Genomic DNA, 27,969 nt, shown 5'->3' on the forward strand with positions numbered 1-27,969 from the left:
GGAGATTGATTTCTCTCACGTGAGCAGAGAGCCAGCACTGCATGAGGTGTCCTCTCCACGGAACAGCAGAGAAAGTCCATGAAGCAGGTGGGGCCCAGGAGCATCCTTGGCCAGGCAGCTGCCTCGGCCACGCCACTGAGTTCTTGGAAACCCCAAGTGCGGAAACACAGCAGTCCTCGAGCTGCTGCTTTTGAAGCCGTCCCCAAAATGCTCCCGCACAGTGGCAAGCGACGGATCCGAGCATCTCCAGCTCTGCCCGCGACGTGGAGGAGCACTGGCTGTTGGCCGCCGTTTTCTGTTTGAGAAAGGTCATTAATGTCAACCTTCGGGGAAGCGCGAAAGCGCACCGGTTGTCAGCCGAGCCCTGCTTCCAGCGCTCTCCGCACCTGCACTTGGACGCGAGCTGAGTTTTGCTCTGTTTTCCCTTCCTCTTTCACGGTGTGGATTCGGGGCTGGGCATACAGTCACCCAGTGTATCGGAGCAGTGATGCTGGCTCTCGTTAAACAGAGCCCACCTAGTGCGAGGCAGGCGGGAGCAGAGGCCCCGAGCTGGGCAGCGGTCCCGTGCGCTGGGCAGCCCTGGCCTGGCTGGCGGGGCAGCGCACCTAACCTTCGGGGCTGTCCTGATCGCGAGCCTCACCTGTGCCTTTTTTTGAGAATTTGTGGCTTCTGGTCAGGGTGGTACTGTGATCTTTCTTTAATAGAAGGTGGCTCCAGTGTCATCCGGCTTTACGATGTGTCCTGAGAGAAAGCTTTCTTCACAGACGAGCTGCAGGGGGCCCAGAGCAGCATCCTGGCCGGGCGACTGCAGGTTGGAGGTGGCCGTTCCTCCCCCACCCCGCTGGCGGCGGCCTCTCCACCGGCCCCAGCAGGACCTTTCTTCTGAGTTTCGAGGCTCGGCACTTGGATTTTAACCAGCGTCGGGGACAGGGTTTTGGAAGTCATGGGAGGAAAGGCGGCCTCCCGATGCCATCCCAGGCCGGGTGGTGGTGGCCACGAGTGAGGTGCGGGTACCAGGAAGCCCACGTCTGGAGGTGGCAGTGGAGGGAACTTTGGTGTCGGGGCTGCCGCCTACGTTCCACAGTCCCTGCACGTCTGCCTGAGACTGTCACATGTGGGGACAGGTGCAGCCAGAGCTTCAGGAAACAGCAGACAGGCATCTAAATCCAGATCTCAGCCCTGGGGGAGCTGGTCCCCAGGGAGTGCACCTGCTGTGCTGCAGGTGAGGGCTGGTCACTGCTGCAGGGGTCGGCGTGGGCACACGGTGGGAACACGGGTGAGGCGTGGAGCTGTAAAGACCTGGTCGGCCACAGCATCCGTAAGGGCAGGTACCTGGAGCAGGTCATGGAGCCAGACCAGGGATGTGCTGGCGTCCGCGTGGGGAGAGCAGCGTAGCCACCACAGAGAGCAGGGAGGAAGCCAGGCCACGCCGGGCTCACTCAGCAAGGCATGGGGTCAGGCCCACCTCGTCATTTTCCCGCAGAGCGCTCCACTGAGAGCCCCCCACCCCCCAGCTGCAGTCAGCACCCCACCACCCCAGGCCAGGAGCCTGCGAGGGAGGAGCTAGGCAGACCACCTTGTGCAATGACTTGCTTCTGGGAAACGCAAAAGGGAAATTGCGCTTCAGCGACTCGGCTGAGTGGCCCTGACAAGCCGCTGTTCTGTTTGCCGAGTCTGCAGAGCAACTGGGCTTTGAAGGACAGGCAAGGAACTCGGTACTGGGGGGTGGGGGGAGCGTATTTTAAGATGATGGATTTCCCAACATTGTGGTGGGATAGGAGCCAAGAGGAGGTTGTGCGGGCCTCCTTGGGGTGCTTGTGGACACAGAGCACTATTATGCACAGTACTTACTGAGATGGTGATGCCCCACCTTGCTTCAGAACACTTGGACCCAAGCAGGCAGAGGAAGGCAGGGGCTGCTTCTGCTCAGAGTCAGGGCGAGGGCAGAACCTAGGAGGGTGCTGGGGGTGGCAGGGTGGGGTGGGGGGAGCGGCGGACAGACAGAGGGACAGGCTCTCTGGAGAAGAGGCTGGAAAGCACCCCTGAGCTGTGGCCAGGGGACCGTCTTTAAGCCCATGTAAGTCACACGTCGGGGGACCGCCCAGAGGGCTTGCTGCTTCGTCTGTGGCGCAGCTGGCCTCCAGCGCGGGGCGCCCCGGAGCCCGTGTGCACAGCCTGACCGCGCGAGCAGCTGGTCTGAAGGCGGGACGCGCTTCCTGCCCCAGCGCCCACTGGGGGCTGGCAGGGGGTGACGGGCTGCTTGCGTGGCTTGGGGACAAGTGGTAGTGTTCTCGCTCTGCGAGCAGTGCTCTCTCCCTGTGACTTAGGAGCCCTCACGTGATGCTCACGTCTGATGTGGTTAAGCCCAGCTTCCCAGACCTGATTCCTGTCAACAGGAACCAACGTGGTCGTTGGCCCGAAGCCCCCTTACTATCTTACTGCTTTAGAAGGTGCGAAGCACAGGAAAAAAGAGGTTTGACCTGTGGGTGTGGCTTTGCAGCATTAGGGGCAGAAGCAGGTAAGGGAAGAAGGGAATGTCATCGTTGTCTGGGAATGTGGCCTTTTGTCCCTCTTTGCTCTTGGAGAGGGAGGAGGAGGGGTCTGGGGAGCCAGGCAGTCTGTTCTCACTAAGAGCCCCTTTCAGCTCCGGACTGAGACTGATGGGGGGCTGGGGGGAGGGGAGAGCAGCTGGGCTCCCTCGTACACTGGCATCTGGAGGAAAACCTGACTTCGGGTGCAGAGATGGTCCCTCTGTGTTGTTTTCGGATGGAGGTCGGCAGGATGCTCGGAGATTATTTGGCATTCTTATCAGTGCTTTTGGCATAATTTACATAATCAGAAGGATTTTTTTTCCTCCATTGTTCTAGCAGGTTTAGAAGTCTGTGAAAAAGATCAACCAGTTCTGCTTTTAGAAGTACAAAAATACTGCAGTGATGGAAAACTGCTTCCGGCCTGACAGGCAGATGGAAATGACGCCCATCTAGTTTTCAAAACCTGTTCTGGGGCAGGGTCCCCACTGCCAGGGCTCTGACGAACTGGCCGGCCATGGAGCATGGGGGTGTTTGTGTGTGTGCGCACAGTGTATGTACATGGTATGTGTGTACACGGTGTGTGTGTATGTGGTGTGTATGTACATAGTATGTGTGTGTGTGTACATCATGTGTGTATACATGGTGTGTGTGTACATGGTGTGTGTGCTTGGTGTGTATGTGTATAAGGTGTGTGTGTGTATAAGGAGTGTGTGTGCACAGTGTGTATGTACATGGTGTGTGTGTGTACATGGCGTGCATGTGTGTACATGGTGTGTGTGTGCATGCTGGGGGTGCACAGCAGGTTGTTGTCTCAGCATCAGCATCGGAGCTGCTCTGAGCACCCAGCCTAGCAGTGCTGGCTAAGGTGGCTGTGATTCCAGGTGACTGACATGGCCTGGGTGACAGGAAAGGATGACCCAGCCATATGCCATCAGTGTTCTCTGGGACGTGGACCCACTGAGAGACAGCAGTTCTCACGGTGAGAACAGACCAGGTCAGCTCCTGGGGATGCTGGGGCAGGGTCACCAGGCAGCCCCGTCCCTCCTCACAGAGGCTGACCAGCTCTCTGCCCCCAGCAGCCTTTGGAGGCATTCTGGAGCATTCCAGACATGGGCTCTGGCTTTTTGAAAGTGGTCACAAGCTTATGCAACTAGATCCAGAATGTTAACCCGAGGTGGATGCTCTGAGTGGAGGCTCCTTCCCTGCAGATATGTCAGGACACGCACCGGATCCTTGATCCACGTGAATGAGGACTGGCGGTTCAGCCCTCACTCATGAGATGGAGAAAGCTGCTGGCACGTGGCTTGCGTCTCCCGGGGCGCGGTTCGTCCCAGTCACAGCTCCGGCCACCAGCCGTGATTAAACTTTCTACGCGCCCTCTCCTTGAGATGCTCCTCCAACACGTGCTCTCCTTCTGCCTTCACAAACCACCCTTAAGGTCAAGCGCTCCTTTGTGCCCATTGCCTCGTGAGGACAGCGGGTTTAGGAAGCTGGAGGATCCTGTTCCAGGTCACACAGCTACGTAGAGGCAGGACTCCAGGCAATGCAGGGTCTTAGGAGCCCATGGGAATCAGCTGGATCAGCCTCAGACCGATTCGGTCAGAACTGTCTTCAAAGCTCCAGGAAGACTGTGAGTCCATGCAGTATCGAGGACCACAGGGCTGGGGGCTATGCAGAAGTCCTTCATGTACAGCGTCTGGTCCAAATTATTCCTTGTTGTTTGTGATTGTTGACTATTAAGAAGGCACAGGATTGGTGAATGGAGATGCAGCGTTAGCAGGACACATGCTGGAGTTTGGTGGTGGGGACGGATGAGGTGAGACCCGCTGTCCATCTACCCCCCTCCGAGCATCCTCGTCCCAAAGTTTGTTGCTGGGCCAGTGTGAGGGCACTGTCAGAGACACAACACTGGGACACCCCCCTCCCTCAGGCCACCTGCCTCCCATGGTGGATACAATACCTCAGATATTGGAATGTGTTTAAGTTCGTGGTAAAGAAGAATTTCACGCACTTTAGGGTGTGAATAAACTCACCACTAAAGCGTCTGCAGTCCAGAGGTGCCTCCCTGCACGGTGGGCACGAGCCCCAGCCAACACGCCAGTGGGGGCTTCTTGAGAATGACACTTCATGACATCGGAGCCCGTGGTCTGCGCTGAGCCCGCTCCGTGCGATCTCGGTACGGATGGACGACACTGGCACGCACAGGAGGTGTCTACCCTTCCCTTCCGGAGGTGACTGAGCAGTCAGAACACGATTTGTCCTCACCTGAGCAACCACGCAGCCTCTCCAGAGCACAGGTGGTTCTCTGTGCTCCCCCACCCCACTTCCCTCTCCCATCGCTCAAGTGATTGGCCCTTCCCGGTTTCCAAACGCTGACAGTGATCTGGGGCACCTCCGCACTAACCAGATCGGACGACCCTTCGATTGCTGTGATTTCCACGTCCCGTGACATCGACGTGAATTGTCATCAGCTGGGTAGGAGTGTCTGCCTGCGTTTGCCCCTCTCAGCAGAGAAGATACACGGGGAGCCCGGTTACAGGCAATGCAGGGTCCCCGATGTGTGCCGTGCAAGGGGCGGGACGGCGGGGTGGGGCGAGTCCTGCTGGGCAGAGCTGAAAAGGCCTGGCTCTAGAATTCCGTGAGTCTGCCGTGCAAAATTCTACCATTAAAAAAAAAATTACAGACACACCCCTTTGAGAACCGTCAGCGATCCGGGCTCAGCGCCTGTCTCCTTCCCGTTTGCTTGGGCCCCCATGCTGCTGTTAGTGGTCACCGCTCAGAACCAACTGAAAACCATCTCCATGAAACGGAAGACCCGCTTCAGACTGAGGGAAGATTCGGGGCCAGGCTTTGCACGCCGTAAACTCGGGCCTAACCTCGGTAGCGACGCTTGTTGTGCACGTGGCATCTGCCGACGGAATTCCCAGCCTCTGGTCCTCACGCGGGGGCCCCCGGCCGTTCCAGTAAGAACCTGCACGCGGGCCTCGGCCAAGCTTCGGTCGTCCGGGGAGGAAAGCTGCATGGGACGCGCGTGTGCTGGGCGGGGCTTTGGAACGTGGATATCTTCTTTCATCGGGGAAACTGAGGCCAGATGGGTAGGCGGCCTGTGCAGGGCGGCTCTCTTGACATGAGCACGGGCGGGCCTGGGGCCCCGGCTGCCTGGTGCCGCCTGCTCCTCTCTCCCCAGCGGTCCACGCCAGAAACGCCAAGTTTCGTCTTTCTTTTCACATGTGATTGCACGGAGCTTAATCTGTACCTTTAACCTCATCGTGAAGAGTCTGCACCAGGGGTGCTCCAGCCGGGCTTCATGCCCATGTGGACATCACAGGATAAAGTCTGAGAGTGACTCTGGGTTGGAGAAGGACTCCTGGCAGAGCTGCAAGAGGGCAGCTCCTCTCTCTTCTAGAACAGCCCCGGGCTCCCTTCTCAGAACACCGCCCTTGTGAAGGCTGGCGGCTAAAAAGTGTGACTTTTACATAATGCTCATGTCGGAGGAAGGAGTTATCTTCAAGGGAAGCGGTGCCCTGGGAGGCCTGGGAGGCCTGGCGGGGTGCGGCCGGCGTGGGCAGCGTGAGGGTGAGCGCGTTGATTTCCAAATCACGACAAGCCTGGGGGCTTAAAACAACGCAGGTTTACCATCGGAAAGCTCCGGGGGTCAGACCTCTAACATCAAAGGGTTGGCAGGGCTGTGTTCCCTCTGGAGGCCTCCGGGAAGAGTCCTTTCCCCACTGCTCCCGCTGCTGGAGACGCTGCGTTCCGGGTCCGGGCCCCTTTGCCCCGCCCGCGTGGCATCCCTGCCGCAGCCTCAGGCTTCTCTCTCTCTCTGAGCTCTGTGTCCAGCGTCATGTCTCCTGCCACTGCCTCGGACTGCCGCCTCCATCCTTCCCTTGTCGAGGCCCTTGTGATAATTGCGGGCCCACCAGGATAACACAGAACAATCTCCCCACCTCCAGACTCGTAATTTAGTCCCATCAGCAAAGTCTATTCGGCCACGTGAGACAACACACCCACAGACGCCAAGGATTAGGATGTGCACCTCCTGGGGGACCATTACGCTGCGGGAATCCCGCCCTCCCCCACTCATCCACCCACTCATCCACCCTTCCCTCCCTCCGCCCCTGTACCCACCCGCAATTCTCCTCTCCCGAGTCTCCAACTCTCCGGGCCTGAAAAGTTGGGAGTGTTTTGAACGTGTTCCTGGCGTGTCTGGTGAGAGTGGCAGACATGGGCTAGAACATTCGATCAGCAAAGGGACTTTGAGGATGCCTTTTCTCAGGCTCCTACGGGGCAGGGTTGCCCCCGCAGGTGGCTCTCGAGGCTGTGGCTCTGGTGGTGGCCCTGGCAGTAACTTCCTGTCCTAACTAGGGTGGCACTGAGGGAAGTCCGGGAGTGACGGGAGAACAGCCAGGCCAAAGCCTCTCTCTCGGCTGGCGCACTCAAAGGCTGTCACTTCTCGTGCTAGGGGAGCTGGAGTCATTAATTCCAGAATTCTGGGGACAAACCACCTGGGGACCAAACCCGCACATCTTCTGGTCCTGTAAGTGACGTTTTGTCGGAATAGCACCGTGCCGGTTCATCCCATCTGTGTACCCTGCAGAGTCTAACATGTGGGTGATCCAGCCCCTTCCAGAAAAGGTGTGCCAGCGCCCGGCCTGCAGGACCGGAGCCTCGTCATCACCACTGCCCGGCCGTTCGTTTGAGGAGCCCTCCCTGGCGGGGGGTCCTGCTGTCCCCAGGACTATGGAGGAGAACCGGGTCCGTGTGACTTTTGGAGAGCTGGCCGTTGTCTTGCTTTCCTAACTTCGTTCATGTGGGGAAACCGGCAAGATGCTGGAACCATGTCGTTGTGAACATCAGGTGCTTGTGCGCAGGTTTAATGCACACGGTGACAGGCCCCGGGGGTCCTTCCGCACTGTCAGTCCCGCCACCGTCAGGGTCACCGTCTCCTGGATGTGTCGTTCTAACAACAAAGCCATGTCCAGGCTCACAGGACAGGAAGGGCAAAGGGTCAGAGTTTCCTGGATGAACCCAGGGAGGGAAGGGAGGACTCTGCCACAGTGACATGGGCCAAACTTGTTTATTTTTTTTGGGAGACTTTTTCAAAAATTGAAGTATAGTCAATTTACAACATTGTGTTAGTTTCTGGTGCACGACACAGTGACTCAGTTATGCGTGTGTATGCACTCCTTTTCATGCTCTTCTTCGTTATAGGCTGTTACAAGGTGTTGAATATAGCTCCCTGAGCTGTATGGTAAATTCTTGTTGCTTATCTGTTTCATATATAGTATTTTTTTTAAATTGAAGTATAGTCAGTTTACAACGTTGTGTCCATTTCTGGTGTAATTGTTCAGTCATACACATACATACACATATTTGCCTTCATAGTCTTTTTCATTGTAGGTTACTAGAAGATACTGACTAGAGTTCCCTGTGCTGTACAGCATAAGCTTGCTGTTTATCTATTTTATACACAATAGTTAGTATCTGCAAATCTCAAACCCCCATTTGTACCGGCAGATCCCGAATTCCCAGTTTACCCCTCCACCACCTCATTGCCCCCTGGTAACTGTAAGTTCATTTTCTATCTAACTAAGTTAATTTTCTAACTAAGTACATTTGTGCCTTTTTTTTCTAGATTCCACATATAAATAATATCATATGGTATTTCTCTTTCTCTTTCTGGCTTACTTCACTTAGTATGAAGATCTCCAGGTCCATCCATGTTGCCACAAGTAGCATTATTTTATTCTTTTTTATGGCTGAGTAGTATTCCACTGTATAAATATAACACATCTTCTTTCTCCAGTCATCTGTTGGTGACATTTAGGTTATTTCCATGTCTTGGCTATTGTAAATAGTGCTGCTATGAACACTGGGGTGCAGGTATCTTTTCAAATTAGAGCTTCCTCCAGATAGATGCCCACGAGTGGGATTGCTGGATCATATGGTAACCCTGTTTTTAGTTTTTTGAAGAATCTCCATAATGTTTTCCATAGTGGCTACACCAAACAGTGTAGGCGGGTTCCCTTTTCTCCACACCCTCTCTGGCGTTTATCATTTGTGGACTTTTGAATGATGGCCGTTCTGACTGGTGTGAGGTGATACCTCATTGTAGTTTTGATTTGCATTTCTCTGATAATTAGTGATATTGAGCATTTTTTCAAACTCAAAATGGCTTAAAGACTTAAAAATAAGATAAGATACTATAAACCTCCTAGAAGAAAACATAGGCAAAACATTCTCTGACATAAATCTTAGCCATGTTCTCCTAAGGCAGTCTACCGAGGCAATAGAAGCAAAAGCAAAAATAAGCAAATGGGACCTAATCAGACTCGCAAGCTTTTGCACAGCAAAGGACACTATAAATAAAATGCGAAGACAGCCTGCGGACTTGGGAGAAAACACCTGCAAATGACCGGATTGGCGTGGGCTTAGTTTCCAGAACATGTAAACAGCTCACACAGCTCAATAACAAATGGGAAAAAAAAAAACAATCCAAAAAAGGGCCGAAGACCTAAACAAACATTTCTCCAGCGAAGACATACAAATGGCCAATAGGCACATGAACAAAAGGACCAATCATGTTTAGAGCACAGGCTAACCTCCATCCCGTGGGTGGGATCGGGATGCTGGGAACCGAGTGTTTCTGGGAACTGGCCCCACAGGGAATCCCCGGCCACTACCTTCAGACGGCGCAGGGCGCCCCCAGCTCAGCCCAGTAGCTTACGGGCCTCCTTGGAGCTGCATGTAGATGCCACAGGGAGGCATCACAGGGCTTCCGGACGTCCCTGGGGCTCAGGCGTGATGACAGGGAGATGGTTCCTGTGGTTGCAAAGCTCACCTCCTGGGTGTGGAGACATGGGGGTGGGGCTGGAGGGGTGGTTGGGCCTCTCTTTCATCGTCCCCCACATGAGAGGAGGTCTCCTGATGAGGATCGGACCTGCAGGATCAGAAGCCTTGTCTCCGAGCCCAGACTGCTGGGTGCAGAGATCCTGGGGGAGGGGGACAGCAGGGCTGTGGAGGGGACTTGGGCAGACCCCCTTCTCTCTGCCCACGGGGACCCTCTGTGATGAGACGCACCCCTTTGCCATGAGGCTCAGAGGAGGAATATCCTGGGTGGCCCAACACACACGGCGGCTGTGGTTCCCATGGTTTATCCCGGTATTTTTATGGCATACTCACCCCCACAGGGGCCGGAAGCTGAGCTGCCGCTGTGGCGTCTGACCTTCAGACGGCCTGCCTGGGAGGGCACCACTGACCAGCCCTGCCCCGCTGGGAACCGGATTGCCCGACCCCGGGGTCTCGCTCTGGAAAAGCCACCCCTTCCCAGCCCGCAGCTCATTAGATGAAACCCCAGTGTGTGGCCCAGGCTGGAGTCTGAGGGCAAGCCACCTGTGACTTTCTGCAGGTATTGGGATCGGGGGCCTAATGGCCCCCAAGGGGCTCAGACACAGGCCTGGGCGTGCCGGCAGTATGGCCAGCACGGCGCTCTGGACCGTCTGTGAGAAGCCGTCTGTGGCTCGGCCCCCGACAGTGAAGGCTGGAGGTGTTTATAACAAACCCACGGGGGCGTCCACTCGGGCGGAGAGTGGACCTGCAGCCAGGGGTCCTGGACAGAAGTGGGGCTTGAGTCCTCCCCAGACGGAAGAGGCTTCCCACATCCTGGCAAGAAATTTTTGTTTCTCTCTCTCTCTCTCTTTCTTTTTCTTTTTTTAACTTGAAGACATTTCAAAATGAAAAAGAAATTAAAGGATGAGGGATAGGGGACAAGTTAAGAGCTCTTTGGATGCCCAATGGCATCACCACATCAGCCGTAGGAGATGCCATCTGCACGCAGGTAGCAACCGCGGCCTTCGCGGACCGAGGGGGTCTCGTCTTTTGGGGAGGGAAGGTGTGTGGTTTCTCCCCCCCACCCCTGTTGGGTATTTCATGAGACGTCAGGCTGAATGCACATTCCTGAATTGAGCTGACCATAGTGATTCAGCGGGAGCAAGCCTGCGTGGAGGAGGGAGGGGCCGGGGCGGGGAGCTGGCTGCCGGGACCCCTCAGCTGCACTGCTCAGGCTGGCGGAGGCTCCTGGCCCGGGTGCCAGAGCTGCTCTGCAGTTGGGCAGAAGTGTTTGGGATGTTGGCTCCTCTGCTGAGCCACTGTGTGGCCTCAGGAAGGTCACGCGCCCTTCCTGAGCCCTTGACTCTCCTTTGCACAGTATGGAGAGGCGCCTGGGACTCAGCCTGCCGGGGGAGGGGAGCGTGACGAGGAAGACACAGCACAGCCGAGCGAGGACGCCCGGGGCTGGGGCTTCTCGAGGGCCGGGCTGCTCCCTGGCCTCTCCGTCAAGGGCGCATTTCTACCAGTGAGAAAATCCAGGCCCCCTACCTGACCGACCTTATGCCACTGTGTCCCCAGAACCTCGTAGGTGTTGACAGACGCCGTCTCTCCCTAACGCCCTGTTAGCTGACATAAGGAAGTGTGAACAGTTGGTCACTCTGTTTCTCCCTGATTTCCCGATGTCCATTCTGGGCAAGGATCAGCTCATCCCAGGAGCTGCCGTCTGGGCAGGGGTGGAGCAGGTGAGGGGGTGCAGAGGGTGGAGGGGGTAGCCCACCTCAGGGCAGGGTTGTGGTTATACACCTCAACATCCACTTGGTGGAAAGCATGGGGGTCTGTAGACAAGCTGGCCCCAGGCTGGCCCTGGCTCTGGGCCGAGAGCCCTGGGTTTCCATCTGTTGCCCCCACGGGGCCTCTGTCCTGCCCGTCAGCACATTTGCCAGTTGGAGGGGGGGCACTCCTGCCATCAGCCCCCCATCTTCTCGCTGCAGAATGTGTCCTCCCCGCCTCAGAGGATGCCCAGCATCCTAGCAGAGTTCCCCTCCCTGTGTTGAGGGCACTGTCATCTCTCTCTGTCTGTCTGTCTGTCTCTCTCCATCTCTCTTCTCTCTGGCCTGGGTTTTGGTCTGTCTCCTGGTCTGGTCTTTGAAGGACAGGACTCCCACGTCCTGTGTGCAGCTGATGCGCAGTCGGTGGCCCCGCCTCTCACGTCCCTACTGGAGGGGCAGCCCAGGGCCAGCTCCCACCCAACAAGGGCCCGCGGCCACGGAGGAGGCAGCTTCTCCTTACGCCGAGAACTGGGCTGAGCACGCTTATGGCAGGAAAGTGGGGCGGGGCGGGGGGGGCGGTGTGTCTCCGTTTCGTATTGCTATAAGGGGGCGGGACGCAAGGCTCTGTGGGGAAGGACGAGCCCGTTACATAAATACAGGGCTGTACACGTGCTGGACGCCCACAGCTGGGCTCTCACGGGAGAGCCCCCACCGGCTCCCAGGCCCTCGGCCCAGGGCTGCGCGTGTGCCGGCTCCCCCGTCCCAGTCCCTGTGCGTCCAGGGGAGCACAGACGGATGCCCTCCAGATGTCCATGTCCAGTGTCACTTTCCAGAGTCTTCAAACCCAAATGCATGTTTAAAAAGGAAAATAAGTTTCTGATATTAGACACACAGTCCACGTGGGTGGGCCCCACGCAGGGCCCATGCATGTGGACACGTCTCGGTGGCCCTGCAGCACGTCACATGCGCTCCTGGTCCCTCTGGGTCCCTCTGGGTCCCCCTATGCCCCCCTGGGAGCCCCTCTGAGGCACGACTGTGAGGCAGATAGCTCCCTCTGCCCAACTGCATTGAGGTAGCCCTGGAGACCCCCAGTTCGGGGGCTGTAAATGGCAAGACCACAGTCTGAGCCCTGGTCTGCCCACCTTCTAGCCTGAGAGGCGCAGCTTCCACCTCCGTGTCTGTCCCTGGCGTCCTGGCCATGGCGTCACAGCCTGTGTGAGTTCCTCGGCTGCTCTTATTACCTGGTGCCCTTTGTGAACCCCGACACCGAGGGTCACCCCAGGACTGTTGCAGTGATAGCAGCACCCATGGCTCTGTCCAGAGCGGGGGCTGCTCAGCTTCCCAGCGCGAGGCTGCCCTCAGGCGTCATGACCCAGCACAGACCGCACTTGTCCTCCAAGTCACCTGTGGTCACCTTGGCCACCTCTCTGCCTCCTCGGGCAGCTCCCAGCCTACAGGAGACCAGCTGGGGATTGGCCCCAAACTTTGGGAACTTTGGGAAGAACAGCCTGAAGGAAGGCTTGCTCTGGAGTAACCTCAATGCCGCCTGAACCTCCAGGGAGCCGGTAATGAGCAGACACTGGGGACCAGTGCTCCCTCAGTGATGTCGCATGGGTCCCCTGGGGCACAGAGCCTAGAGCACCTGGCGCCTGTCTGCACAGCTCCGTCTCACAAGGAGCCTGCGCTGGGGCTCGACCTCACAGAGAAGCGGGGCCCGCTGTCCCCAGCTTTTCTCCCATCTGTCCACAGAGGGGCAAACACGGTCCTTTGGGGTCCCTGTCCCCCACACTGGCCTTCAGCTCTCCTGCTGTGTGTCTGCCCCTACCTCCGCCATCACCGACGTCCCGATGGCAGGAGTCTGACTCATCTGCAGCTCTGGGCTGCTCTCCCAGACCCCCCGCCCCTCTGCTCTCTGCCCCTTTCCCACAGGGCTGACGGTCTCAGGCCTCCCCAGGTGACGGCTCCTCCCTGTAATGAGTCAGGTGCCTTTTGCTTCCGCTCCTCTCTGCCTGGTTACAAAGTCCCAGGGGCTCCTGTCCAAACCAGGGAGCACTTGCTGTCAGGGGTCCCCATCTGTGAAAGACGAGAGGCAGCTGTGGGAAGACCTCCCCCCGACCCGGGCTGGGACTTGAGTAAACACGCAGGTTAGGGGGTCCAGAGAGCAACTAGGGAGCGAGTCCAAGACCAGGGTGCCCCCCAGGCCCGTCAGGCCCCTTCCACCCTGCGGGGAAGACAAAATACTGCGTTTGCCTGATTCTAGTCATTTAAGGGGCTGTCCTGGGAGTGTTTCTCAGGGACTGAGGGACGTTTCTGAATTAGGAGTCTTTATTGGCGAACCCAGCTGCTTCTGTTGTATTTATTCTTCGTGGCTCATTTCAATGGTCCACCTGAAAAAAAGTAATGTGGCTCTGTTTGGGGTGTGTACTGTTTTTTTTTTCCTTCTACCAAGATCTCAGATGGAGATTTGGCAGAAACTCCAAAGCAAGGTGATGCAACTGCAAAACGATAGATTTTGGCTTTGTTTCTCTTTTGTTGGGGGGGGGGGTAGTTAGGCCTATTTATTTATTTATTCATTTATTTTTGATGGAGGTGCTGGGGACTGAACCCAGGGCCTCGTGCATGCCAAGCACGCACTCTACCCCTGAGCTGTACCCTCCCCTGCTAAACTTTTAATTCCTAAATAATTATTAATCTGACTCATTTAATTATAAAAAAGGATATGTGAATAAATTGTATATACATAATTTATACCTACATAGATGATAAATACATAATTCATAAGCGAAATAATCAATTACTCACTTAGCTGATAAAGGCGTGCGTTTAATCACGGCGGGTGGTGAGACCCGGGCTTAGGATCGGCTCCCACCAGCCCCTGGGGCCTGGACAAGTCACCCGGGCCCGCTGGGCACCTGCGCCCTCAACCGGCAATGGGAATGGTATGTCCCTCGTACGTGCCCCTGGATGAGGCACGCGGAAGAGCTTTGTAAGCTCTGAAGCGGGATGTACACGTGCACTGGTAATTATCACTAACAGAGCCCATGAAATGAATGGAGGAGGTAGCCAGAGGCATCAGAAGGACATGCAATGCATTTCTTGCCCAGAACTCAGCATTTTTATAAATACTACAGTGTGACAAACCTTGCCTTGGGCCTTGCTCTGTCGTCAGATGTCCTGTGTGTTCGCTTCTGCAGCACGGGGGTAAAAGTGAGACCTGAGATGGTTGGGAAAGTGAACGTGACCCACTTTTCACTTTTCCCAGGATACAAGACCCTTCTGAAAGGCATTTCTGGGAAATTCAACAGTGGAGAGCTGGTGGCTATCATGGGTCCTTCCGGGGCGGGGAAGTCCACGCTCATGAACATCCTGGCCGGATACAGGTAAGCACGCTCCTCGGAGAACGAGAGTGAGCAAGGCCCTCACCCAGCTGTCAGCCGGGGGCCAGCGGTATGAAGGTCCACCCGTCACTTCTTAAAGCGCCGGGCAGGCTCCAGGGAGGCCCGAGGGGGTCTCGCATTAAGAGGCTTTGGCCCCTGGGAAGGGAACAGAGCTCCAGGCGTTGGGGGCATCAGGAGGCCGTATCCGCTCGTTGCCGTGGTGAGCGGATGCTGCACTCAGGGGAGGTGGTCTGGGGGCAGCATGGCCAGAGGCAGACTGCCTGAGCTCAGCCCCAGCCCGGCCTCGGGGCACAGGAAGCGGTGGAGAGGTCTTGGATGGGGCGGGGGCGGCAGGAGAGCCTGAGACGCCTGAATGAAGGTCAAAGGTGAGACAGGAATCTTCAGGGGAGAAGGGGAGCCATCAGGCGGGGGCACAGACCTCACGTGGAGGCTCCTGCTTGGGCCACGTTAGTGGCTCCAGTGTTTGGAAACCACAGCCCCCGACGTCCTGTCCAGTGCCGCTCACGTAATGATTAGAAAACGGAATCTTTCAAAGCGTTTACAAAGCGCTCTCTTAAAGCCAGTTCTCTTCAGCCCTTATGACTGCCATTTGCCAACTTTAGCAAATAGGTTTTAAAAATAATTTCATTTGTTGGCAAAAAGAGACAAACCCCACTCCCCTTTGAACTTCTGAATTACTCCTTCGTGCTGGGAATCGGGATTTTTGAGAATCTCTCTTACGGCAGATCCCTGCCTGCTGCGTTCACATCTAACGGTTAAGCCCACTTCCCAACACCCAGCATCCCACGGGAGACCCGGGAGAGCGCAGGAGCTTCTGCTCTGTGGGAGCAGCCGTCTCTCAGCTCACCCCGCACCCGCAGGTCCTGCCCGTTACCTCCGAGAGCCACGGACGGCAACCTTGTACGACTGGGCTCCGAGCCCGGCTCCCTGAGAAGGTGGTTGGTCCCAGCCCATGCCCCGGAGGAACGAAGGGACCCACCACAGGGCCCACAGTCACAGTCACCGGATGCGGCCTCACGGTCTCCGTAGACCCGCTGTGCCTGTTCTCTGGGGCACTGAGGAGGCAGGGCTGGACAAAGTGTGCTCTCAGCCCCCACTGCCTCCTGGGCTGAGGTGCTGCACCCAGAGCGCATGGGCTCGGGGGTGCCCAGTGGGTCTGTGAGTGAGGCTGCAAGTGTGGCCGGCGGGGCCGGGCCCCTCCGCTTGCACAGGATGCCTGGGGTGCCCTGCCTCCACCGTGGTCAGAGAGGACAGCTTCCCATCCGCGTGGCCGAGGGGGTCCAGGGCCCAGACCTCCTCCTTTTTAAGCCGGCTGAGCCCAGGGAGGCTGCCGTGGTCCCTCCCAGTCAGCTACTGAGCCACGCCGCCCCCAGGCACCGGTTCTGACGTAGCGGCTGCACTGGCCTGGCCTCTGGGGCAGCTGGGGCAGCCTCGGCCGCGCAGGATTGGTCAGGAGGCCCTTTTGTGAACCCCTGCAAAGCTGGGGGGGTGGACAGTGGACCTCATGGCTTCACGTGGGAGCATCCATGCGAACGAACCCCCCCCCCACGCTGGGCGTTTTCCTGCGATTCCCTCCTCCGAGCGCTGGTGCTGCTTCGGGCCTGCCCGGCCCTCGGTGTCTCTGCTGGTGCAGGGGAAGGTGCTGGGGCGGGGGGAGCGGCCTCTGTCCCCTCCCCAGGCCCTGGAGGAGGACATGCAGGAGCAGTCGGGCCGACCTGTCCCCTTGCTGGCCTTGCAGGGAGACTGGCATGAAGGGCGCGGTCCTCATCAACGGCCTGCCGCGGGACCTGCGCTGCTTCCGGAAGGTGTCCTGCTACATCATGCAGGACGACATGCTGCTGCCGCACCTGACCGTGCAGGAGGCCATGATGGTGAGCCCCGGGCCAGAGCCCCGCTCCGGCCTCCCCGCTCCCCTTGCTGGAGCAGTGCCCGGCGTGGGCTCCTCCAGGCCGCCTGCGTGTAGCCAGCGCCCCTCCCTCGCGCGATGACCCCAGGCGTGCTGTTCGGACAGCTTCGTCCAAAGCACACCCCCAAGGCCCTGGGTTCTAGAGACCCTGGACGGCTAAACTGAGGTCAGGTTTCTGAGAAGGTTGCTAACCTGACTGACGTGAGTCCACCTCCAGGGTAACCACAGTCCTCACCCCAAGGGCCGAGGGTCTTTCCTTCTCATCAGTGTTCTGTGGCTTTGGGCCCAAGTTCTGGGCCATGTGGTCTCGTCCTCTCACTCACCAGCCTGCCAGGTGGGGCTGAGACCAGTGTTTGCTGCACACTCACTGGGTCCCAGGCCCCTACACACACAGCCCTGCAGTCAGCAAACATGTAATCCTGCAAAAGCACACGAGAAAGGGCGCCTCTGAGAGGTTAGCGGTTAGCCTGGGTGTCCTGTACAGCGGGGTCCAGGCTGGCCCTGCCTGGCGTGCTCTCCGGAAAGGCCGCGACCTGGCCAAGTGCCGGGTGGACAAGGACCACACTGACCCCGTGTGGGCCAGGAGAGCCGCTAGAGAGCCCCCGAGCCCAGTGGGCAGTCCTTACCCATCACGGAGCGTGTGTCCCTGGGGCGGCCTGCCCCCTGCTGTCTGCTGGTCCCTGGCACAAGACCGGCCTCCGGGCCTCTCCTGGCAAAGGGGGTCTCCCCTGCCGGTCTGCCTCGTTCCCGGGCAGTAGACAGGCCTTCACCTTGGGTTTCCGCCAGGAGGGGTCTCGCCCTGCACTCCTCACTCGGGCAGGACAAGGCTTTCTCTCTGCAAGGTCGCAGGGTGGCGGCTGCCCAGGGTTTCATCCAAATTCCACGGGATCCTTAGCTCAGCAGAGAGAAGCAGGAAAGATATGTGATCTGCTCTGCAACCTACTTTTTGGGGAAACAGAACGGCCCCAGGCGTGTTCTTCCGCGCCCACCGTGGTCCTGTGTGCTCTGTGTGGGGAGACCTCTCCATGAGTACTGGGTGGCCCCCACGTGCAGTTTCTCTCATCTCCAGGCAGGTGCAGGGAACTCATGAGGAGCTTGAAAGTAGGATGTGAAGTTAGGAAACACAGGTTTATTGCTACCCTGTTGATTCCTGAATCGCTCCTTCACCGCCAGCTGGGGTGACCAGAGCTTCGCTGAGAAGAGGTATTGAACTAAATACCTGGTGACTTGTTAGAGAAACGCCTCTTTGATTTCCAACACAGTCACCGCTTTCTTTTGCTAGATTGGTGACTCCACTGTCACCTCTATCCTCCCCCCCCGACCTGTCACCAGGCTCTGCTGTGGAATCCATTTATTTTCCAGAATTTGATTTTGATTTCAAGAGTTTCACGATACCTTGAGAAATACCGGTAACCTGAGGAAATCGTACCTTTTGCCCCTTGTGGCCTGTCACATGCGTAGGGACGATGTTGGCCACCAGCCACTGGTCATGCATTTTCACTTGCTGCCTCTGACCCTCAAGCAGGTCGAGACAGGACACTCGGGGTCTCGCAGCTGGCAGCTGGCCCTGTCTGACTCTGGGACCCCTTGGCCCCTCTCTGTCCCTTGCATCTCAGTCTCTTGTGGAGCCTCAGGGCAACCTCACTGGCTCCCCGACTGGGCAGGTTCTAAGCTCACCTTAGATGTGTGGATGGGGAAACCCAGGTCCTGGTTTCCCAAGGTCACAGGACTTGGCAGAGCAGAACCAAGACTGATGCTGGGCGTGGTGATGGCCACTCAGGTTTCCCTGCATGGGGTCAGGGGCCCAGTGTGTGCCGGCAAGAGGGATCTCACAAAACAAAACAACAGCACTGGAGTCCTCGTATGTCCACTTGCCTGTTTCTGTGGTGCAAATACCCCCACTAGGGATAACTTTGAGCTCTCAGTGGTTTAACAGGTGGCTCGTGAGATTTCTAAATGTTCACTGGTGGTCTTCAAGCCCCCGACGCCAGGGGGCTCCTTATCTCTCAGCTGTCCACATCTGAGCTCGCTCGAGCACAGCAGAGAAATCTGCAGACATGATAGGACGCACCCCAGACGTCGCTGCCTCCGGGGCCCACCAGGGAGACGGGAAGCCCGGCCCTGGGAGGACTTCCTCCGTCATCTGGCAGCTCAGCCCCTAGGGCTCCGGGCTCGCGGTGCGCAAAGCGAGTCTGCTGCGCCACTGGCCCTCTGTCCTGACTCCACGCTGCTGCCCTTGCCCCCTGCAGGTGTCCGCACATCTGAAGCTCCAGGAGAAGGACGAAGGCAGAAGGGAGATGGTGAGTGCATTTGGGCCACAAGTGGTCCAGAACGGCACGAAATCCATGCTGCACACGGGCGTGGAGGGGCCTTTTTGCGCCGGTTTGGTCTGTGGTTCGGCGCCCGGCTGTCTGCGTTCAGGGGACGGCGGCATCTCAGTGTGCCCTCGGGGTTGGCAGCCAGCGCCTGGGGTGACCACGCTGCCTCAAGAGACCCAGGGGATGCCCAGCCTCAGGGTCAGACCCAGCGCTCTGCCTCGCTCAGTGTTCAACACGCTTTATACGCCATTGTTCTTTATAAAAAGCTCACAATGAAGATGGTTAGTCATTCATTTAAAAATAGCAAGCCTCCTCCCACACACACTTGCGAGGAGGAATTTGCTTCTCACGTGCTACTAACCAGCGTTTTAAACATCACGTAAACGAAGCCCTTCTAATCCCTCTCGTTGCTTTTTTGCTTCCCGAAACCCCAGGGGGCAAGAGGGTGTCGGGCAAGCAGAGCCAGCGGGGAGCTCCACAAAGCCTGCGCAGCCCGGCCTATGCTTGCGCGCCGTCTAAGGGAAACTCAGCCTCCCTCCTCTCCATGCTGCGGGATCTCCAGCGTACGGATAGAATTGGGCGGATTTCCACTCCTATGACATCGTCTTGTCTCCCAACACCCCACAGGACCAGGTCCAGCAGCGGGAAGAGTCGGATCATGGGTTGGTGCCAGGGGTGCAAACTGGCTCTCCATCTCAAAGTAAAATGGAATGAAGAGGAAACAGTCAAACACACGGAGGAAATGCTGATAGCCCCTCTGTTTACCACCTTTGTTCCCTCTTGTCGCGCAGCTGATATCACGTGATGTAAGCCACTCTGGAGCGCTGGGCACCTTTGAGGCCACCCCCTCCTTCGCTGTGCCTCCTCGCCCCACCCGGCTCTTCAGAACCCTCAGGATTCAGCCTGGGAGTCGGGGGCAAGGGAGCGGGATGGGGTAACCACAAAGCCGGGGTAGGAGACCCCGATTTCTGTGAAAAGGAAAACTCCGCCTTGCTGCTGCGAAGACATTTCACGTGGGCTCTTTGATTCTGCAGCTGAAAGGAATAAAACTGATCAATGGAACCCCAGAGATGTGGGCAGTGACGTGGGTGTCTCCGTCCCCTGTGAAAGCGGGGGCCTGGGCTGTGACTCAGTTGTGCAGGCTGAAAGCAGAGGGCCCTCCAGGATGGCGAATCTGTTCTGAACAGTGAACCCAGACACGCTGCGGGGTGGGCATCCCTCGGGGTGCGGGAAACCCCGTGTGGCCGGGGACGACCGGTTTACACCTACCATGGGGGTGAGTGGACAAGGGAGGGCGGAGGGTCTTGCTGGCAGAGAGAGAGCCCTGTAATGGAGCAGAATTAAGCCCACAAGGGGCCCTCTTCAGGCCTGGACCTGCTGGACAAACTTGGGCCCTGGCCTCCAGCGCCCCGGGCTTCCATCTGTAACGGGGGTGGAAGGCCAGGCCCCTACCTGCTCCCCGGGCGGCATGAAGCTGAATTATCTGATGTCTTTACGTCTGAGCTCCACGGAGCAGGTGTGATGCGTGAGTAAGTGGGCCACGGGATGGCTTCCCTGCAGCGTGGCCCGCAGGGTCCAGCCTCTCCACGTGGGAAGGGGAGCGGGGGAAGGGCTTTAGCTGAAGGCCGGGAGTGTGTGCTTACATCTCAGCGGACCCCACTGACGAGCACTGACAGCCCCCTGCGCCGGCTTTGTCTGTTAAGTCATGGCCTTCAGAGGCCAGCTTCTGGCCCCCATCTGGTATCTGGTGCAAGTCTTAGGGGAGGGTCCCGGAACCCCCTCTGCTGCTCGCACAGAAGGCGCAGGCGCAGGCGCAGGATAGCCCTCTTGGCAGAGAACGGCGGTGTCTCTGGGGAGGGCCCGCCAGGTACTTGTCCTCCACGTGTCTGGTGAAGACTCCGACGGGAAGAGGACCTCGTGCTGTTCTCAGCTGGGTTCACAAGAGCATCTCATTGGGATGGGTCTTCTCTGCTGCCGTGTGGCTGAGCCGTCCCAGGGAGTGGGAGACCGCCTCTCTGCAGACTGATCTGCTTCTGGGTTGAATGAGGCAAAGAGCATCCCTGCAGAGTGCACAGGTGCCCGTGGTCCTGCACACGCTCCTCACAGGACACCCACAGCTCGGCGAGGCCAGCCCATCCTCCTGGTCCCCGCCCGAACCCACGGCAGGACTGTGTGATTGTTCCCAGGAGAGGACAGCGGCCGAGGGCACGTCCTGACTCACTTCTCTCAGCCACAGCGTGTACCTAGGTTCTGGCTGTTTACACCTCAAGGAGACACAATAGGACGGAATGTTCCAGCAGGTAGTGGAATATTGCCACAGCTTTTCTCATTTCCCAGAAAAGGAGCCTCAGCCCTCCAGAGCCCCCAGCGAGGGGGCTTTCTCAGGAACGAGGCTTCCCAGGGCCAGGACACTGTCCTTTCTGTTTAGTTTTAAAACAAAACCAGTCTGTGGAGCGTCACTTTGGAGAGAACCCTGGATGAGAGGCCTGCACGGAGCAGATAGGAGACCTTGACTCTGGCCTCAGCCTCCAGGTCCTCTCGGTGGGGCTGAGGGCAGGTGGGGGTGAAGACCGGCTCGGCCACAAGGAAGGGGCCCTGAGGTCAGAGAGGTGGAGGGGAAGGGGCGTGTGCCCTGGCTGTGAGCCCCCAGAGCGAGCCTGGAATGACCAGAGGGAGTCTTTGTCCTGTGCCTTCAGCCTGGGTCCCCGGAGGCCCCTGGAGCCGCGTCGTCCTGGGAAGGCCAACGGATGCCGTCTGCACCAGGCAAAGTGTGCGGAAACATGGCCTTTTCCCGGTGACCTCGCTGACCCCCCTTCGGGTTGGTGTCCCTCAGAGACGGTGCATTCTAGAAGCAGCTGTGGAGCTGGGTTTGGGGGTCAGCAAGGGAGAGGCAGACTGGGATTCGAACCTGAGTCTGCTCCGCCCGTGAAGCAGCAGGGCCCTGGCTCTTCCTGTCACCAAAGTCACATTCTGCCCTGACCCTGCACGAGTGATTTAAGAGCCACAGTGGAAATTTTCTTCCTTGTGATTTTCTTCTCCTTTGGGATGGGATGACCTCATCTCCCCAGAGAAACCGCTGGGCTGGGGCCCGCCCGCTGCTGCCACCAGGCGCCGAGATGATGGCCGAGTGAATTCCGGCAGGACCTCCCAGGCGGGCTGCGCCCGGGAGGTGAACCTGGCGTGGAGGCAGGAGGGGTGGCGGCTGACCTCCGCCTTCCTGCCGCTGCCTTCAGGAAGGCGCCCGGATGGACTCTGGACACGGAACACGGCAGCCGAAACCAGCGCCACGGCCTGCCCTGAAGCCTGCTGGCCTTCCTGCTCCCGCGGCAGTGCCGGGTCGACGGGCTCCGCGCACAGGGGCTGTTTATGTCTCCGTGGCCAGCCTGCTCCCAGGCATCAGCAGGGCCGCTGAGGGCGGTGGTGACTCCTCTGAGCAGTCTCACTGTCTTGGCTGCCACATCAGAGACCTTCTCGTCCCATTTACAAGTGCAAGAGGGGCTTCCGTCCTTCTTTCTGAGATACCTGGCCAGTGTGGCTGTGTCTCCAGGAGCTGTGTGTCACGAAGAGCTGCTGTCGAGTGAATGCTTACTGCGTGCTGAGCGCTTTACCCATTATCTCATTAAAGCATCTGGGTGGCCCCCCGCTTTGTGCTGGTCAGAAACGGATCACCCGTCCGGCTGCGTATCCACCGATCGGCCCACTCTGCTCTGTTTATACAGCACCTTCCCCGCCCTGGGCCCCGAGCGGGGCTTACAGGTGAAGGCCTGGCTCCTGCACTGCCTCTCAGCCTCCTGGGCCCAAATCAGGACCTTGGGCTGGGAAACGCGTCTGCCCACCTGGCAACGGGCGGCCGGGGCGGGTGGAGGGTGCGATCTGCACATCTGTCCATGTGTGTCTGCGGGTGGGATGGGGAGGCGGCTGATGGTTCCATGCGGACCCTGTAGGGGGTGAGGTGTGGCCGGTGGTCCCTAACGCCCCTCTGGCTCCACTCTCCCCTCCCCAGGTCAGGGAGATCCTGATGGCCCTGGGCCTGCTGTCTTGCGCCAACACGCGGACGGGAAGCCTCTCGGGCGGCCAGCGGAAGCGCTTGGCCATCGCGCTGGAGCTGGTCAACAACCCGCCGGTCATGTTCTTCGACGAGCCCACCAGGTAGACGGAGCAGCGGGGGCAGGGCCCCTGCGCCCCCCTCCCCCCGCCCAGCACTTTTCCCAGAGTCCCTGGGGCCCCGGGACAGCCGTGTGCTTGGAGCACCGGCCTCCTGGCTTTCCTCCCTGCAACCCCCCGCCACATCGGGCCCAGCCAGGGTGTTCCGAATGCGGGGGGCGATCTGGGGGCCCCGCAGGCGTCTCACGTTGCCCCTTGACTTGCAGCGGCCTGGACAGCGCCTCCTGCTTCCAGGTTGTCTCTCTGATGAAAGGTCTGGCTCAAGGGGGGAGGTCCGTCATCTGCACCATCCACCAGCCCAGCGCCAAGCTCTTCGAGCTGTTCGACCAGGTACGTCGGCTCTGCTGTGATCAGCCCAAGTGGCACCAAATCCTGGGTCCTCCCAGCTTCCCCTTAGTTCCCTGGGGGTGCCTTCAGTTTTTAGTGGCCTTAAGTGTTACGTTTCATAAGGCTTTGGAGCCTTAAGTAGCTCAGGTGGCAGGATGGGGTGGGGGTGGGAAGAGCTGGTCAGTGTTCTCTGTCGGGCTGGCGTCCGGACGTCACTGACATCACTGAGGCTTCATTCCCCAGCCCCTGGTTACAGTGGGGAACACCTGACTTTCAGAATTCAACAGCAGCTTGTGATATTTGTACGACACCGTCTCTTTCAGAAATCTTAGGTGTTGGTATTATCATGAGCAAAAAGCAAAAAAAGTCCCAAGGGATGAAATGTGTGTAGTTCCAAAATCTTCCCTAAGCAGGTGGTTAACATGAAGGGAAAAAAAGCAACACAACACAATAATTTCAGGTCATACGGTAGCCTCTGTCTTCCCTGACTCACCGTGGGTTTCTCTTTGAACTATGAGTCCTTGCGGAGTAGCAGAAAGCTCTTCTGAGAGAGAAATTGATGGATAGATGGGTGGATGGGTGGATGGGTGGATGAATAGTTGGATGGGTAGTTGGGTGGGTGGGTGGGTGCATGGTTTGAGAGTTCCTCTTGCCTTACAGAGGAAAGCAGAGTTGATGTTTTCTTTCACTTACTCTTTTCCAGCTTTATGTCCTTAGTCAAGGACAATGTGTGTACCGGGGAAAAGTCTCAAATCTTGTACCGTATCTGAGGGATTTAGGTCTGAACTGCCCAACCTACCACAACCCAGCTGATTTTGGTGAGTAGAGCCTTGACCAGCTGGAAGGGAAAAAAAGGGGTCTCTTCCATTCTTGGTGGGCTTCTGCTATTACCTGACGCCCCCAAATCAAGAACTGAATATTCTTAAATATTCTGCAGATGGCTCACACGCCACCATGTGGTGGAACTCTTAAGAACAGATAAAGAGAGGTCTTCCCCGCAGGTGAAAATATCTGGGGACGACAAGGGATCTGTTGTTGGGAGAAATATTTCCTCATGCTTGACTGTGTTATGCTTCTGGTTTGAAGGAAGTTATTTCCAAAAAGAAATAACCTTAATAAAAACAAACCTTTTGCACTGATGAACAGAGATGTTAAGTGGGGAGGGTATAGCTCAAGTGGTAGAGCGCACGCTTAGCACGCCTGAGGTCCTGGGTTCAGTCCCCAGTACCTCTTCTAAAATAAATAAATAAATAAACAAATAAATAAATAAATAGAATTACCTCCCTCCTCCGCCAAAAAAAATAAAATAAAATAAAACAAGTAAATTTTTAAAAAGAATACATTAAAAAAAAAACCTAACAGAGATGTTAAAATGCTGATTTGTATTTTGACCAAACACAACAAAATACGTGTCCCCGGGAGCCCAGAGACCAGGCTGACGGTCCGAGCTACCCCTCCCGACACGGAGGTCCCGAGGCTGGCGGCCGAAGCCCCGTCGCCTGCTTGGGCTGGTGGTTGGTGGGCTCCGCCCTGGTGCTCCCGTGGCTCCTCCTCTGGCCTCTCCTCTCGGCCCAGACCCTCCAGGGCGCTGACGCCTCGTCGCTCCCACCACGAGGGCTGCGCATCACGTGGCTGACACGTCCACCCGCAAACGGCGCAGCCTCTTCAAGTCCTGCGCCTCCAAAACCAACTCCCTCTCCCTCCCGTCAGTTATGCCCTTTTCCAGCCTGCACCCCAAGCAGGGGACCTCGCTCCCCCCGCCTTCTCTTTCTCTTCCTACTTCCTAGACCACCGAGCGCTCGCACACCCGGCCCAGTCCGCTCTCCCCCTCGGCCGCTGTGTCCGGGCCCGACCTGCCACGGCGTCCTCCGTTCCTGGGGCTGCTCGAACGAGGCGCCACAAGCGGGGTGGCCGAAAACAGCAGAAACCCGCTGTCTCATGGTTCTAGAGGCCAGAAGCCAGCGTGTCCTCGGGGCCAGGCTCCCTCTGAAGGCTCTGCGGGGGTGGGGGGTCCTTCACGCCTCTTCCAGCTTCTGGTGGCTCCCGCCTTCCTCAGCTTGTGGCCACACACCCCCAGTCTCTGTCTCTGTCTTCGCATGGCTTTTTCCTCTGTGTGTGTCCTCTCCTCTTCTTATAAGGGCAGCAGTCAGTGGATTCAGGGCCCAATCCTAAATCCAGGATGACTTCATCTCACAATCCACAACCAGTTACATCTGCAAAGAACCTTCTCCAAATGAGGCCACACTGTGAGGTTCCAGGTGGACATGAATTTCAGGGGACCCTGTTCAACTCGCTAGAACCACCCCCTCGGTCTCCTGGTTGTCAGCCTTTCTCCCTGAGCTGTTTTGCTCTCAAGCGTCTGGCCACACTGCTCCCTGGTCCCCGTGTTTCCTGTACATCATCTTCCAAATCGTGCTCCCCGAGACACTGTTGCTTTTTACAAGAAGAGGGCTCCGATGAAGCAGAGCCAGAGTGCGGGGAGCTGGAAGGAGGCGAGGCCGAGGGGAGGGAGGCTCAGGCAGCCGAGTGGGTCAGGGGGATGGTTGCATATTGGTTCAGAGAGAGGATGGGAGGAGGGTCGGGGACAGGTGCTGCTGAGCGGGGAAGTGCGATAAGATCCACAAGCTGCAGAGAGGCAGGGACCTGGAGGGAAGGACAGACGAGGAGAAGGAACAGGACGCGGGACTGTGGGGAGGTCCCAGGAAGGTGGTGGGTGCCTTTCTGGCCGCTGCTGTGTCCTTCGTGTCACACCTGAGAAAGAGGTGGCGGTGAGGAGAGGGTGGCCGTCTGGAGGGTGGTGGGTGTGAGTGGCAGTGGGGCGGGCAGTGCTGGCTCATTTGGCATAGCCGATGCTGACATCCTGGGGGGACCATCCTCTCCTGGTTTACGACCAGACCGAGGAGGGCTTGGCCACCCCGGCTCAGGCTCAGGGAAACAGATAGCTGGCTTTGCCGGAGGAGCTTTGGGCATTAGCAGCAAGCTTATTGAGGTGAGAGGCTGGACCCACCAGGAGGGACGTGGGGAGGGAGAGGGCGGTGGGAGGACAGGGAGGAGCAGCAGTCGCCAGGCGAGTGTGGGCCCAGGAGAGAAAGAGCAGCGTGGGACCTTGGACAGTTTGGGGTGCAGCGGGGTGTAACACCGGAGCCGAGGAGGGATGGGCTGGCAAGGAGGGTCAGTGGAGGAGACGCTCCCTGGGGGTCTGGGGCGGGGTGGGGGCTGACGGTCCCAAGACCCTGATGTCCCCTGGGCGCCGAGCGCACGTGCCTGTGGGCCCCGGCACTTCTCCTTGGTCCTGAAGAGCTCACCCCCCCTACCCCAGGAGCTGAGAGAGCTTCCCAGCGGGAATCCTGCTCTCTTCTGCTCCTCTCCCAGCTCGGACGCTTGCCGCGGCCGGCACTCGATAGATACTGGATGGATGGATGCGTTAACAGATGCACGAGCTAATTACCTGTCAGGCTCTCCGACGTCACAGTCCGCATCTGCATTTCTAGGGCCCTGGCGTCCTACGTGGCCTTGCTGGGCCCTGCAGAGCTGGGAGAACATGGTCGCTACATGATGTTATATTAGCACCCTCACTCAGCAGCTATAGAGTCGGTGAAAAATATTCCCCGCTAGATCCTGACTTTGTTGCAAAATGAAAGAGGCTGACAGTTCCGAGGAGCGATGCCTGGCGTGACCCCTCTGTGTCTCGTGCAGTCATGGAAGTCGCGTCCGGAGAATACGGCGATCAGAATGGCCGCCTGGTGAGAGCCGTCCGGGAGGGCATGTGCGACTCTGACTACAGGAGAGAGCCCGGCGGGGATGCCGAGGTGAACCCTTTTCTTTGGCACCGGCCCTCTGAAGAGGTAAAGCAGGCAAAACGAGTGAAGGGGTTGAGAAAGGTAATTTCGGGGGGCGCTGCATGCTGCCCGGTGCACCTGCTGCATGAGAACTGCTCTTTAAGCCAAGAGGAGAGGCGCCTGGGGCTGGGGTCTCAGACGCCTCCCCCCGGTGTGTCCTCAGGACTCCGCTTCCACGGAAGGCTGTCACAGCTTCTCGGCCAGCTGCCTCACCCAGTTCTGCATCCTCTTCAAAAGGACCTTCCTCAGTATCATGAGGGACTCGGTAAGGTGGTTTGTGGTTCTCTCTGCGGCAGAAGGAGCTGTCAGGTCATTTTCGGGTTTATGCATTGTGACCAAACTTTCAAGTTGTTCTTTCTCCATTTGCATGAGTCAGCTTTCTGTGAAGCTGCAGTAACAAACACTCCCCCAGATGCCAGTGGCTGCGACAGTAAATATTTATGTCTTGCTTGTGTTGTGTGTTGGTGGCTTCGGGCAGTGGCCCTGCTGCATGTGTGTCCTCATCCTGGGACCCAGAGCGGAGGACCAGGTCCTTGCTGGAACGTGACAGAGGGAAAGTTCGAGAGAAGCCCAATGGCAGCCCTTAAAACTCCCTGCTCCTTGGGGAAGCTGTCCCTTGTGCTCACATCCCATCGGCCAAGGCTGACGTCAGGAAGTGCCTTCCTCTCTCCAGAAAGCTCCACAAGGCACAGGGCAGTGGCAGGGTGTGGACACCTGTCTGGGGAAGGAGTTGCTGAACGGTGGAAACCATGACAATATCCACTCTAAAAGCAGACCATCCGGCAACCTGCGTAGGGGGACTGAGAGCTCAGGGGCCTCTGGGACCCAGTCTGCAAGACGCAGGGGCTGGGAGACACCTGGGCAGAGCCCTTCAAGGTGGGCTCTATGC

At 57.8% G+C, this 27,969-nt stretch overlaps 1 protein-coding gene across 3 annotated transcripts in view; it reads left to right on the top strand.

Moving 5' to 3' along the window:
- ABCG1 (ATP binding cassette subfamily G member 1) overlaps nucleotides 1-27,969 on the top strand; it is a 64,596-nt gene that overhangs the window by 28,127 nt on the left and 8,500 nt on the right. Inside the window, exons 3-10 of one of the 3 annotated variants that reach the window (XM_031683643.2) lie at nucleotides 14,391-14,508; nucleotides 16,265-16,397; nucleotides 18,682-18,732; nucleotides 22,754-22,899; nucleotides 23,121-23,244; nucleotides 23,945-24,059; nucleotides 26,938-27,122; nucleotides 27,244-27,345. In XM_031683643.2, coding sequence (XP_031539503.2) covers nucleotides 14,391-14,508; nucleotides 16,265-16,397; nucleotides 18,682-18,732; nucleotides 22,754-22,899; nucleotides 23,121-23,244; nucleotides 23,945-24,059; nucleotides 26,938-27,122; nucleotides 27,244-27,345 — 974 coding nt within the window. The remainder of the gene's footprint in view (nucleotides 1-14,390; nucleotides 14,509-16,264; nucleotides 16,398-18,681; nucleotides 18,733-22,753; nucleotides 22,900-23,120; nucleotides 23,245-23,944; nucleotides 24,060-26,937; nucleotides 27,123-27,243; nucleotides 27,346-27,969) is intronic. The other 2 variants (XM_006204957.4, XM_015239838.3) reach the window with 2 other exon arrangements.

The sequence above is a fragment of the Vicugna pacos genome, chromosome 1, assembly GCF_048564905.1.
Source record: "Vicugna pacos chromosome 1, VicPac4, whole genome shotgun sequence".
NCBI classification, from domain to species: Eukaryota; Metazoa; Chordata; class Mammalia; order Artiodactyla; family Camelidae; genus Vicugna; species Vicugna pacos.